Source organism: Pungitius pungitius, chromosome 5 (genome assembly GCF_949316345.1).
Source record: "Pungitius pungitius chromosome 5, fPunPun2.1, whole genome shotgun sequence".
NCBI classification, from domain to species: domain Eukaryota; kingdom Metazoa; phylum Chordata; class Actinopteri; order Perciformes; family Gasterosteidae; genus Pungitius; species Pungitius pungitius.
Window position 1 is genome coordinate 11,326,340 of NC_084904.1, and position 13,742 is coordinate 11,340,081.

Consider the following 13,742-nt stretch of genomic DNA (forward strand, 5'->3'; position numbering starts at 1 on the left):
ACACCTGCAGCAGTGAGGAGGATTTGAAAGCCTTTTCTCTTCTTTATCTGTCTACATAATAAAAGCCCTGTTACGAGTTCATTTGGCCTTATCTTGGCCAGGAAGAGAGCGTCTCTCAGATGATTGCGTGATCCTTTAGGCTGTAAAGAGCCTTTCTGTTTGTGGGTCACTCTGTCGGCTCACAAGTCCACTTAAAATACTGTGTGAGGGGAAATGCCTCTGCTTTATTGGGACAGAAGAATCCTCCAAATGCATGGCATGTGTGTGTGTGTGTGTGTGTGTGTGTGTGTGTGTGTGTGTGTGTGTGTGTGTGTGTGTGTCTATTTTCACCCGAGAAGCTTTTCTTTTTTTGCATAGCTTCACTTTTCAATGCACTCCTGAGAGAACTCTTGTGAAATAATAAATAAATCAGTAAGCTGAAAAGGCATTTCCAGTCCTGGAGCAGATACATAAAACGTATGTATGAAACCTTAAAAAGTTTCAGCAATAGAAATGAGACTTAAACAAAATGTAATATTAACAGAATTCTTATTAAAATTCCTGAGCCCTTCTAGAAAGTAGAGTCAGAGGATTGTTCGTGAACTAAATACGCAAACAGCAGCATTACACCATGCCGAAATGCTGACAGGAGAAGAGGAAAAACATCCCTCCACTCTTTGGTCTGGTTAGTCTTCTGTTGGTTGTTCTGTATCTTCAGTGGTGTTTTATTAGTTCATTACTGTAATGAAAATCCCCCTGAGCAGAGCAGCGTGGCCTCATGGATTTGGACTCTCCCATGTCTAATCTCATATGGGGCCCTCGTCCTAAATTGCCTCAACTTCAGCTGCTTCCAATTAGGGCTCAGCACTTGTGCTGCGCTGGCCATTTACATAACTATGAATATCAGCTGCTGTGGCCTTTTCTGCACACTGGCTACGCTCGGCCTCCCTGTGATTTATGCGTCTCTGTTGATCTCGTCTCATGAGGCAATAAATACCCTGGATTTGGCTAAATCATCAAATCAGTTTGGTTTCTTTTTTTAAGAAATGGAGCAGGGAGGCAGAATAAACTATTTTACACCTGCTAATGCAAACACAGCGAGATCCAACCATGTGACTGAAGGAAAAGAGGAGGAGCTGACTCCCTGTTTGTCTGTGCAAGGACTTTAACAGCGTGGTCTAAGAGGAGTGCAGGTCACCTGCTCTTGTTCAGCTCCCTCCCCTCTGACCTCAGGCTGGCGTGGCTTCACTCACAGCTACTAAAGCCTGCCGCCATTAGAGCAACTAATCACGCCAAACAGCTGCATCCCTCACTGTACAAATCCTCAACACCTCGCTCCTCCGCCCACACATTCACTCTGGCAGTCAGACAGACACGTAAACCGGCGTCCACACACTCCCACGCGTCGGTCTTTGCTGATGGCAAGCTGCAGCCGACTGATGTTGTTTAAAGTGCGGGGATCGGCGTGCGGGCCTGTGATAAGCCGCGGCGAGCTGTGGAAACGCAGATTATGTTTCTGTGGCTTATTATAAAAAAAATGTCGCGCCAACGCCTCCCAGCCACAGCGTGATTGCGACGAAACAAAACCGCAGCCTCCACTTGGCTGCGAGATAGGCTTGATGGGGAGCCCCGTGGCAGAGCTCTGACAGGCGTGCTAATGCGAGCCTACGCCCCCCCCCCCATGCTTTGCTGCATGGCGGCCCCCTCCTGCTATAAGCTGCACCCAAATTTCTCTTAAGGGCTGTCCTGTCATGAATGAAGACAAAGCCAACATATGTACTATTTTACTGCCATCTTCTCTCTTTTAAGACTTCATCAAACCAAACATACAGAGTACAAATAATGAATTTGACAGATATACATAGCTGCTGAGCATACTGATACAACATCAACAGGTTAGGGTTTTGATGTAATAATGTTGGTTTTATGGGTTACAATTGATATTCTATTATCAAAAAAGTGCTTCTAAATGAGGTATAATGTTGATAGACGTGTTTGAGGAAACACAACTTAGGATATGAATCTGAAAACAAGCATTTACTTGATAGGAATGGCAAAGACAACCAGGCATACATTAATTCCCTGTATCTGGCGAGCTATGAAAGTGGCTCCATCTGCACATAGTTAGCCTTTTTTTCCTCAAGCTCAATCAGAGATAAAAAAAAAACATTGTGTTCCAGGTCCACAAGTAAGACAATATCTCCCAAACCTCATAGAAAACAATTAGGATCCTGTAATTACACCATTGGTCTGGAATTCCAGCCAAGTGCTGAGGTTATGGTCGGGAAGAGTGAATGTGAAAGGTTCGTGTCTGATGTGGTGTTATCTTACTGCGCTTGGACTCAGAGTTAGTTTGTTTATCAGCCTCAGAGTGATGTAATGTTTTGCTTTTGGAGTGTGAGATGCCAAAAAGCCTCACAGTGTGACTGGATGTCAGCATGGAGTGAAAACTCTTCCCATATTGTTCTCTCATTTACATCTGCTGCTTTCATCTGCCGCTCTCACACATCTTTTCTTCAGACTGGACCTGTTGATTTACATAAGTTGACCGATGGAATGGCAGGCAAAGGGGTGAGAACAGAGGGACACAATAAAAATAAAGACTCTCTCATCTCCATTTAAAACATAAGCATATCAAGACTAAACACTTCCTCTGTTGCACCTTAACGCAGCCCCAGAGTCCTGCTGGTACGGACATTGTTGGGATCTGCTGTAATGCAGACTGGCCTTGGGAGTGAGACATGGCCAGAGGCTTTTGGGTCGGCATAATGAGAGAAAGGGTTGAAGTAAAAGCGTGGCAGCGCGGATAAATGAGCGGATCGTACACATTTTCCACAGTCTGTGAAAGCAGAGGAAAAGGGATGATGGGAGTAAAAGGTATATAAACAACACTGGAAATCCAAAAGAGTTACAGATATATGTATCTGGAGTTAGATGATTATGAGATCAGAAGCAATATCTTTTTAATGTCTGAGCTAGACAGAACATTAGAAAAAGGATTTGTTCATTTTTATAACAGACTTGCTTTTTTTCACCTGGTATTTGTATTACATCCAATCGCAAGGTCAAAGCTACCTGGAAATCCAGCCACAAAGGACAACACATGGAGCCACAAATGGCTAATAGGAGCCTGAATTGAAAAAAAGACTGAACTACGCGTTCAGTGTGGCAACATTATGGCAACCGATTCAAGCTCAATCCGCTCTCCAGCTTTGCCTGTGTGGCGAGCTTTTATTTCACCGTAAAGCGCTGAATGAGGCAGGCAGTAGCGAGGTATCAGGTTCTGCGCTGGCAAGAGGTTCTGCTCAGGCGGCAGGAGAAGAACAAAGCGCCGGTGGCCCTGGACAGCATCCATGGTGCCGGGGAGTAAAGGCCCTGTGAACGAGACACGTCACTTCTACTCAGCGCCGCCTGTGATCTAAAACACCCGGAACGACGCTCAGATAAGTATTTAATCCCAGCATCCACGCTGGCTCCACAACCCCCCTGCTGCCATGACAACCACGGGGGAATCTCCTCCGGCAACAACTTAATTGGATAATTTCCTCCCTGTTTGACAGTGTGTTCCTCTGCTTTTGTTAAGTAAACTCCGGGTTATCAATGTGTTCTTTGACTTTGAAGCTCTAAAACAAGCTTGACATTCAGGCAGTTTTAAAGTGATTCAGTTTGTCCAGTTGTAGTATAAGGAGAAACACAAAGCCTCTGCTTTCAGCCGGACAAATCAAATGACCACTTTTAAACACTGTAAAAATGTATTGTCCTTTGTGTCGCAAAGCCTGACCATTTACGTTGCACCCAGTCCCGGGTCACCACAAAAACAGACCCTCCACCCTTCTCTGAGACTGCACAGACAAGTTGGCCAGTGCCAGGGGAAGTCATTATACACTGGGACAGGGTGTGTGTGTGTGTGTGTGTGTGTGTGTGTGTGTGTGTGTGTGTGTGTGTGTGTGTGTGTGTGTGTGTGTGTGTGTGTGTGTGTGTGTGTGTGTGTGTGTGTGTGTGTGTGTGTGTGTGTGTGTGTGTGTGTGTGTGTACGGGCAGCTACTGTAGTTGAGAAATGAAAACAGCAGTGCTAGCAGGGCACTTTAAGAGCATGAAGACTTGGTTCCAGCTGCACCATAAAACCCAAACCCACACTGTAGGATCAACCCTCATGAAGTACAATGACCACATTAAAAATGATTAATACCGTGGAAGTATCTGACTCACCCCAAAGAGGTGGAAGGATCTGATTTCTTAACTTCCTTTCGAAGAATGAAGGTGCCTTATGTAAACTTAATGGAAATCACTCCTTAAAGTACTACTTGTATGCACATATATTGGAAGGCACACATGCACATGGAAGACAGGGACGCAGATGGTGACACGCGTGTAAGCTTGAGAAGACGAAGAATGATGAATAGCACTAAACCATTTTTCAATCCTAGAAAAGCCCCCCCCCCTTCTATATCCCCCACTGTTCTTCATGAGCTTCATCAGCTGCAGCTGTGTCTGAGTCCTTCTGTCTTGACTTACCTTCTTCACAGGCAGCGCCGCTGAATCCTGGACAGCATTTCCACTCCAGAGAGGTCACAGTGCGATAGACCACTTTGTAGGAAGGTCTAACTACGGTCCTGTAGCTAAACAAAGACAAACACAAAACATCCTAAAGCCTTCACACAGACACACGGGTAATGAAAGATGTTCATGCACCATGACGCTGGACCTTTGTGAAGAAAAATGACTGTTCCCCCCCCCTGTCTCATGGTCAGATCAACAAAAGATGTTGTGCTAATTACACTCACCGGCCACTTTATTAGGTACACCTGTCCAACTGCTCGTTAACACTTAATTTCTAAGCAGCCAATCACATGGCGGCAACTCAGTGCATTTAGGCATGTAGACATTGTCAAGACAATCTCCTGCAGTTCAAACCGAGCATCAGTATGGGGAAGAAAGGTGATTTGAGTGACTTTGAACGTGGCATGATTGTTGGTGCCAGAAGGGCTGGTCTGAGTATTTCAGAAACTGCTAATCTACTGGGATTTTCACGCACAACCATCTCTAGGGTTTACAGAGAATGGTCCGAAAAAGAAAAAACATCCAGTGAGCGGCAGTTCTGTGGGCGGAAATGCCTTGTTGATGCCAGAGGTCAGAGGAGAATGGCCAGACTGGTTCGAGCTGATAGAAGGGCAACAGTGACTCAAATAACCACCCGTTACAACCAAGGTGGGCATAAGAGCATCTCTGAACGCACAGTACGTCGACCTTTGAGGCAGATGGGCTACAGCAGCAGAAGACCACACCGGGTGCCACTCCTTTCAGCTAAGAACAGGAAACTGAGGCTACAATTTGCACAAGCTCATCGAAATTGGACAATAGAAGATTGGAAAAACGTTGCCTGGTCTGATGAGTCTCGATTTCTGCTGCGACATTCGGATGGTAGGGTCAGAATTTGCCGTCTACAACATGAAAGCATGGATCCATCCTGCCTTGTATCAACGGTTCAGGCTGGTGGTGGTGGTGTCATGGTGTGGGGAATATTTTCTTGGCACTCTTTGGGCCCCTTGGTACCAATTGAGCATCGTTGCAACGCCACAGCCTACCTGAGTATTGTTGCTGACCATGTCCATCCCTTTATGGCCACAATGTACCCAACTTCTGATGGCTACTTTCAGCAGGATAAAGCGCCATGTCATAAAGCTGGAATCATCTCAGACTGGTTTCTTGAACATGACAATGAGTTCGCTGTACTCAAATGGCCTCCACAATCACCAGATCTCAATCCAATAGAGCATCTTTGGGATGTGGTGGAACGGGAGATTCGCATCATGGACGTGCAGCTGACAAATCTGCGGCAACTGTGTGATGCCATCATGTCAATATGGACCAAACTCCCTGAGGAATGCTTTCAGCACCTTGTTGAATCTATGCCACGAAGAATTGAGGCAGTTCTGAAGGCAAAAGGGGGTCCAACCCGTTACTAGCATGGGGTACCTAATAAAGTGGCCGGTGAGTGTATATTAATGCTTAAACACAAAACAATTAGCAGGTTTAAATCTGATTGATATTATTTGTGCAGCGTTGTAAAACGATGGGGAGAGGGAAAAGGGAAAAAAAAATCAAGCTACAGTAACTGACCAACAAGCTGGCGTGGCATTCCTCAAAACTTCAGGCAGGGAATTAAACACAGGACAGAGAGAAAACCTGGTTGGGATTTGATGTACGAGTCTGTCAGTATAAACGCTCTGTTGTTCCCCTCAACTCTCCGACGGCGCTAATAAGGTCACTGTAACTGAGGGGGGTTGTCTCACTTAAAGGTTAGCATTAAAAAAGGGGCTGATTTCACACCAAAAATATCTTGTTTAAACACATGCAGATAGCACAAAGATGCTTTTAGCTTGGCAGCGCAGTCACAGATGCATTTCCCGCTTTCCAGGTTCCTTTAAAACTTTCTTCTTGTTAAATTTATCCAGGATTTTTTGGTCCTTTGATTATGGCGTAGTGACCATTTATCCCTCCTCGTTTAGTTATTATATCGATCATGTCCCACAATGCCTCTTGTTTACCCTCAGAAACACGTGTGAAATTGTTGGATGAACTTTAACGGAAGTTATTCACAACAATATATATATATATATATATAAAAATATAAAAGTAAAGTAAAAGTAGTGCTAAGGTCGCCTCACCTGCCTCCTGTGCATCCCTGCGGCCAGCGGCAGGTCTGGTAGACCCGCTGCAGGGTCGTCCCATTCTGCACCTGGCAAGTCACTGTCTTAGTGACCGTGTGAGGACACCAGTTCCTGAATGGAGAAATAGAGTGAGTGAGAACACAAAAAATACAGATTTCAGAATAAAACAGCAGTTTCTATTTTTTCCAGCCACAGAATAAAATTCCATGTTCAAAGGCAATAACTCAAGGAAGATTGGTTGACAATATCAGAATATTCAAACAAGTACACTCACACAATAAGTGGAAAGAACCCACCAGCCACATTGAATACGCTTTATTTGCTGGGGGTTCAGAATGTTTATTCCCTTCCCCCATCCTTTTGTTTTAAAACTACTTTATTGTGTTTACAGGGCTTTTATCAGTCACAAGACAGGAAGGAGTGCATTGTGGGTTGTATTTACACTCCGGTCTGTCTCTTCTATCAAAACACATCCGTTTGCATTTGGCTCGGAGAAGAGTTTTATTCCCTCAGGATGGAATAAAGAGGAGGACTAGGGCCAATAACGAGATTGAAGGTTTTCAACACGGTTAATATGGGGTAATGAGTCCACTTCCTTTCCAGAGAGGCTTCGGGAGACATCAGGAGTCACTGAGGCTGTTAAGTAATGTGAATCCGAGGTTAAGATTTGATACTTTGATCGTAGATCAGGCTTTTAACCATTTTTCATTGATGTAAATATTATTTCAGCCCAGTTCCCCCTAACGGGCGCAAAGCATTTTTGGTTTAAAAAGAGATGCACTTTGTGGCACTGTGCCATCAGTGTCTTACTTATTAAACTGTCCACACTAAATGTTGCATTGTGTGCATTGAACTGAGTGCTTTTGTATTTACATTTTAGTGCTGGCCTGTGATCAAGCTCTTCTCCAGACCCGACCTGTACAGCCAACTGAATAAAAAAAAACTTTAAAATATTTTATTGAATATTTATTAAATGTATTTAGATATTTCATAGATGCTTATTATATATATATACATATATATATATATAAATCTCACGTAAACCCTGAAGCCTCCACTTACCCCTACCACTGCCTAAGCTATTAGATCCAGTCAGGTTTGGTGTTTTAAGTTATTTCTTAGGCCTCCAGAAGATACATTCAAAATGTTCACAATGTGAAGCAAATCAGGTTTCTGATCAAGGCAGCAAATCGGTTAAATATAATTAATGGTGATTCATTTGGGAGCTATTCGGTTTGTATTTATGCTCACTGAGAGATCAATTCCACCTCTAATCAGATCAGATGTCTGTTCCTGATAGAGTGGGGGCAATGAAATATGTTTCTGAGAAAAGTTTAGTTGAAGAGCCTAGCTTCATGTGTCCCTCTAATTATCACATCAACAGACGCCCTGAAGGCTGATTACACTTCTTTTTTGCTTATTTCTATGTAAACACACTGAGGCTGTTTGAGCTGCCATATGCTGCTATTACTTTATTAACAACAAAATAACCACATCCCATGACTACAGCAGTAGGACGTCGGTAGATGTATAGAAAAACGCCTCTATGTAGAAACCACAAAGAGAGCGTGTGGCCCGTAACGCAAAGCTACATTCTGTGTGTTCTGCTGCCAAAGTGTTTCCAACAGTGGGAGTGTGTTCTTTCCCAAAAGTCTGTTTGTCAATACGTGAGACCATATGTTTGTGTGTGTGAGAGATGGTTTACACTAAAGGAAACTGCCGATGGCAGAGGATGCGAGGCAGCCCTTCACCAGCTCTGATTAAGGAGCCCCACATGTGGTGGATGACCGCCGAGCAGGAGCACCTCTGAGCAGTGTCTGGAAACTACTGCAGGAATTTCTTTTTGATGTGTTGTAGTTTATACCGGATTACTGGTTCATCTTGATGTTTTCCATTTATGTATTAATATTGTAGCCAATAGAATGATGACATATTGAAAGGTTCTACAGGGGAAGTTAAGAGGATGTAAAATCTCTGAGTCTGAGATAACCTATTCCAGGGACTATTAAAGGTAAACGGTGTGCAAAGTAAGACGCCGTTTGAATTAATCCCAAACTTCTCAAGTAAAGTGAGTATAGGGAATTGATCTGCCACATATGTTGTTTTAATACAAGCCCACCCTTCACGTATCTTCATATATCCATCAGCCGCAAGGCTCCAAAAATGAACACAGATCCACATGATTACTCTATGATTGCTTTCCCTTGTCCAGAAAAAGATTGCTCTAATCATCAGTGGAAAATTTCAGACATTGAAGGAGCAGCTGTGGTCAGGTAGAGCTTGGAGGGGGTACTAAGCCCAACTCCTCCCCACCACTTATCCTCCAGACCCATCGGAGTTTCCCAGGCCGAGACAAGGTTTCACCTGGGAACAGCTAAGACTGCCACCAGGGGGTTCGAAGGGGGGCGGGGGGGTTTATGGTCTCCTTCGCTCTCTCTTTGCACTTTTGCAATTAGCAAAGAGAAAATGCCAGCCGCTGCTGCTTCAGTAAATGAAAGAACAAAAGCAACTCTTTATAATTTTACAATTTCCTGAATTGCTTGACAACCAATACCTGCAGTCCCTGTTGTGTGTGAGTGTTTTTACACAATACATCATTACAATTAGTACAAGGTTGCAAGAACAATACTCTCTTCACTGCAGAGCAGATGCAGATACTTTACGGTATTAAAAGGTGACATAATTAGCTCCTCTTCTTTCATTGAAAATCACTTGGTGACTACTCTACAATGGGTCAATGGGTATTGCCTGGATTTAATCACTCGGTGTGTTTAAATCTAAAATGTTTCATAGTGAACACCCTCCTTTTAGACAAGGAAACCTTGGGCTATGGAGTGTGAAACCCACCAGTACCACGCTGTTTCACTGGCAAAAGCACCCAGCAGGCCCTCAGCGAGTATCAGGTCTCTGAGCACACATGGCACAGTGAACGCCAGGCCCAAGCTAAATAAATCATCAAGCGTTGCTCACAGTCACAGCCAACAGTTATAAAAGAAATCTCCAATCTCTGAAAGGACGGACGAATCAGAGCTTTGGCCCATCTGTTCCTCGACGCTATGAACGCCAAGACAGTAAAACATTGGAGGGAAATAAAAACTAATGCTGAAGGAGAGGCTATGAACTTGTCCAAAAAAAGCAGGTATGCTGTTGTATCCTAGAGGCCCTCATTTGGCCTTGTCCACTATGTAGGCTGAATCTTTCACGACTGCACTAAGCTGGTGCACTTTCTGCAGTAGACTGCATGCGGAGGACGGAGATGGGAGCCGTGTGAACTGACAGGATCGCTGATGAAGGCAAAAATGCTGGTGAAACTAGCTACTCAGTTTCCATCTACCCATCGATCCGTGCACTGTGGGAGGAAGAGCACTCAGAGAAACGTTAGCAATGTAGCATGGAGAGAAATCTAAAGGAATTTCTCTACATTTTTTTGCCTGAGGAGGGAAAAAAATGCTTGAGGAGAACAAAGGACAAAAGACAGATGCGGTAAAGGTCCAGACATAAGGGAGAAGAGGAGGAGACAAAAGGTTATTTTCTCATGAGGCTCACACAAGGGTGCTTCCGATGGGAATGGGGACATGGAAGGAAAGACAATTATGAAGCACTGCTGCTCCCACGGGATATGGAGGAGGTGCATGATATATGTGGCGCAGCAAAAAATGGCAAATAGAGAAAGACCATTCAAAGTGAAATTAATGAAGACACAGGGATTCAGCAATCACAGGGTCAGCTTCTCAAAAAGAGAGAAAGAAGCAGAGTAGCGTACATGATTGTTTAAGAAGTATTGAATGATGTATTAATAGATAAAAGGGATCAGTTCAAAGTTGCCATGTGTTTTCCATAACCAAAGGCACAGCGAGGCTATGGAGGTCAGGGCTGTGACTCTTCTCAGCAGCCTGAGAGGAACAAGGGCAACTCTCATTTGTCTTTGTCTTTGAGCTTTCAGATGTGGACACCTGTGAGGTCTGAGAGTGTAGCGGCTACGTGCATCTTTAAGTGTTTCACGCAAGAAGTGCAAAGGAAATTTATCTCAACTGAAGACATTCATTATATTGCACCAACGGCTCAATGTTAGAGAACTGAGAAAAGAAATATTCACATTGGAAAAGATTTTAAAAATCGAATTTGAACAATATTAGCTTCATTAAATGATGCATCTACTAATTACTGCGCTATGTTCTTGCTCTCTCCTGATTAGCGGTTCAGCCACAAGCAATTGGATGTGCAATTGGTCACAGCTTCTTAACAATAATGAACAAACTTCAGCACATACATTGTTTAAAGTTATTTGAAACCTAAAGCTAAATTCAGCTCTAAGCCACACAGGGCTCAACCTACTGGAATGTCTGTCATCTTCATTCCCATGCTTAAAGAAAACGTGGATTTAGTTAAGATGTGTGAAGAATGAGAGTGGCCCCGGGTTCAGACTGCCTGTCAGACCATGAAAAGTCCTCCGAGGGAGGATAAAGAAGTGAGCCAGACAAGAAATGAAGAAGCAGCTATACCTCGTAACCCTCCGTGTACCGAGCCCATACAGTTGTTAAGAAGGACACGGGTGAAGGAACACTTTATCAGCTCCACAACAGAGCGAATGGCAAATTACTCAAGAGCTGTTAATCCCCTTTGATTTGGATAATCGCTGTGTGAAGACAAGCCGGGTAGGGGGGTGGGGGGGGGGGGGATTCTTAGCAAAGCTTTTCCCTTGACAGAATCACTGTTTGCTAAAATAGATATCTAGTTGCTTTGAAGCAGACCAATGGCGAGTTAAGTTTCTGTCAGTCAGGGTCAAGTCGCCGATGAGAGGGCCTTCCGCTCTACGCCATCCCACCGATCACTGCTCGCCTTTGTTGACACTCCAGAAACCAGGTGGACCGAACCCTTCCTACTGTCCCCCGCAAACCCGCTGACCTCTCCGCCTCTGGAAGGCGGCGGGCCGACCTTCGCATCCGTCCATCCCGGCATTCCTCCACTTGTCACTTACAAACAGCAGCACACCCACAGTAAACTAATCTCCAGTTCCCAGAACAAGCCCACCAGATGTGGTGGAGTCCCAGCTGCTTGTGTTTAGCAAACATGTCATCAAACCTAACCTGTGGCCATGGGGGACAAGGGGGAGAGCTGGGGGTGGAGGGGGGGGGGGGGGGGGTTTGAGCGGAGAGGCGAGCCAGTGGAGCAAGGATGGGAGTGCAAAAAGGCACCTGGACACACCCTGAGGGACAGGCCTCGTCAAAAGGAAGGCGGTTTCAGCCCCCTGGTCCCGTTCGGCCCACACGTGGTGGTCTGCGCCGGCTCCTCTCTGCGTATGAGTGTGTGTAATATGGGAACCGTGCAGTCATCTTTGGGCAGTGTCTAACCCAAACACCGGCTCGGTCCAGGAGGGGAGCACAGATGGGTATCGCGCTCATGGGAGTTAAGTAACTCTGTGTTGGAAACATAGGGACAAATCATTTCATGAGACCATCTCTTCCCCCCCCCTACCTTGTTTTTCAATGGACTCTCGCTATGCCATCAATCTTGTGCGTTTTATTACAGCCACCAATGTCTTCACCTCCCCGTTCAATGTCCTCAACACACTTATTCAAGATGGGACAGGAGCGGCTTTGTCTGGACAGATGTGAGGACTGCGTGGTGGTACTTTGAAGAGCATCCTGACTTGCAGTGGGGGGCTCGCTGAAGCCCCGCAGAGAGAGAGAGAGAGAGAGAGCCAGAGAGAGGAAGAGGGTGTGGACGGGGGACAATAAGGAAGAGTGGAGTCAGCAGAATAGTGCTGCCAGCTTAGGAAAAAGGAAACAAACAGCCAGGAAGACAATAGGAGCCGGTAGATGGGAGTAGCTCAGCAGAGGACATGCCATCTGAGATTGGGTTTAAAAATAGACTGAGGCAAAAATGGGGTTATTGTGTAGATATAACGCACATGGCGCAACCGAGGACTGACACACGGTACAGAGGTCTATGGGTTCCAATAGGAGATAACGGTGCTTCCCTTACCTTTTCTGATAGACTGAGGTGAGAGAGGCTGCCGTCTGGCCCCCGGCCGGGTAGGTTCTGTAAAGTCCCGTCTTCCAGGTCCCCTCGACGGACGCGGTGCTGAGCCAGAGGATCAGCACGGTCCAAAGGAAACTTTTACCACAAGGCGCGGACACGCTCTCCCGTTGGCGCGGTCCCATTTCCGTGGCATCAAAAGCACGGCCAGAAAGAAGTATAACTGAGCCCAATTTCTCCCCCCACCACCACCCCATAACCCCCTAACCCCCTCTCCCGTCTCCCGTCTCCGCCGTGAGAAAGTGGACCTTCAGCTCGGTGGCACAAATGTGTCAAACGGCTCCCGCGCGCATCCTTGTCTCTGAAGTAGCGCACGTGCAGCAGCGATGTGGAGCGAGCGGAGAGCTGTCCAAAAACTCGTCTGTGTGTTCAATATTTCTGACTTAGAAATCGTATGTGAGGTGTAAAACAAATCGCCACCCCGTAAACTCCAGCTTCTCGTCCGTCTCTATCTATGACAGAGAGCCAACATTTGAAAACAAACCCCGAGTGCCGCGTGTGTGGGTTTTTAATCGTGTGTCGTCCTCCTTTTCTCTGCTCTGCCTGCCTCCCTCTGCGCGCATATCGGACAGAGCTTTTTTTTCTTCTTTTTTTTTACTGCAGCGGGCATGAAACCACTTTTATAGTCTCCCCGGGTGTTTTAAAAGCGCAGCCTGCCGGGAGGTTTTCACCCTGCCCCGTTTCAACCCTCTCACTGAGGACAATGCGTGCATAAAGGCGCGCGCACTGTAGTCTGTTTAGTCCTGACTCTGATGAGTAATTGTTGTTGGAATACAAAAATAATTACAACCAAGACGTGGCTCTATTGGATTTATAAAAGTTAATATTGAAACGCCCGTTAAGCACCATGCTTTAACCGGCTGTGTCTCTCTCCACCCATGATATTTGTGTCCCATATTGAGCAGTCGGTCTCTTTCTGTCAAAGCCATCAGGGTCCAGACTCAGTGGCAGCAGGATAGTTTAGGTTACTGTAACATCCAGAGGTGGGATAAAGTCATTGTTATGCAAGTCACAAGTAAGTCTCAAGTCGTTGCCCTCGAGTCCTGAGTCAAG

General features: G+C 45.5%; 1 protein-coding gene across 2 annotated transcripts in view; it reads right to left on the bottom strand.

Moving 5' to 3' along the window:
- The window catches only part of emid1 (EMI domain containing 1), a 51,461-nt gene extending 38,088 nt beyond the window's left edge, over positions 1 to 13,373 (bottom strand). For both annotated transcript variants that reach the window (XM_037481514.2, XM_037481513.2), the window contains exons 1-3: positions 12,636 to 13,373; positions 6,648 to 6,761; positions 4,495 to 4,598 (exon numbers count right to left, since the gene is read on the bottom strand). In XM_037481514.2, coding sequence (XP_037337411.2) covers positions 4,495 to 4,598; positions 6,648 to 6,761; positions 12,636 to 12,886 — 469 coding nt within the window. In that variant the 5' untranslated portion in view covers positions 12,887 to 13,373. The remainder of the gene's footprint in view (positions 1 to 4,494; positions 4,599 to 6,647; positions 6,762 to 12,635) is intronic.
- Between the last annotated feature and the right edge of the window lie 369 nt (positions 13,374 to 13,742).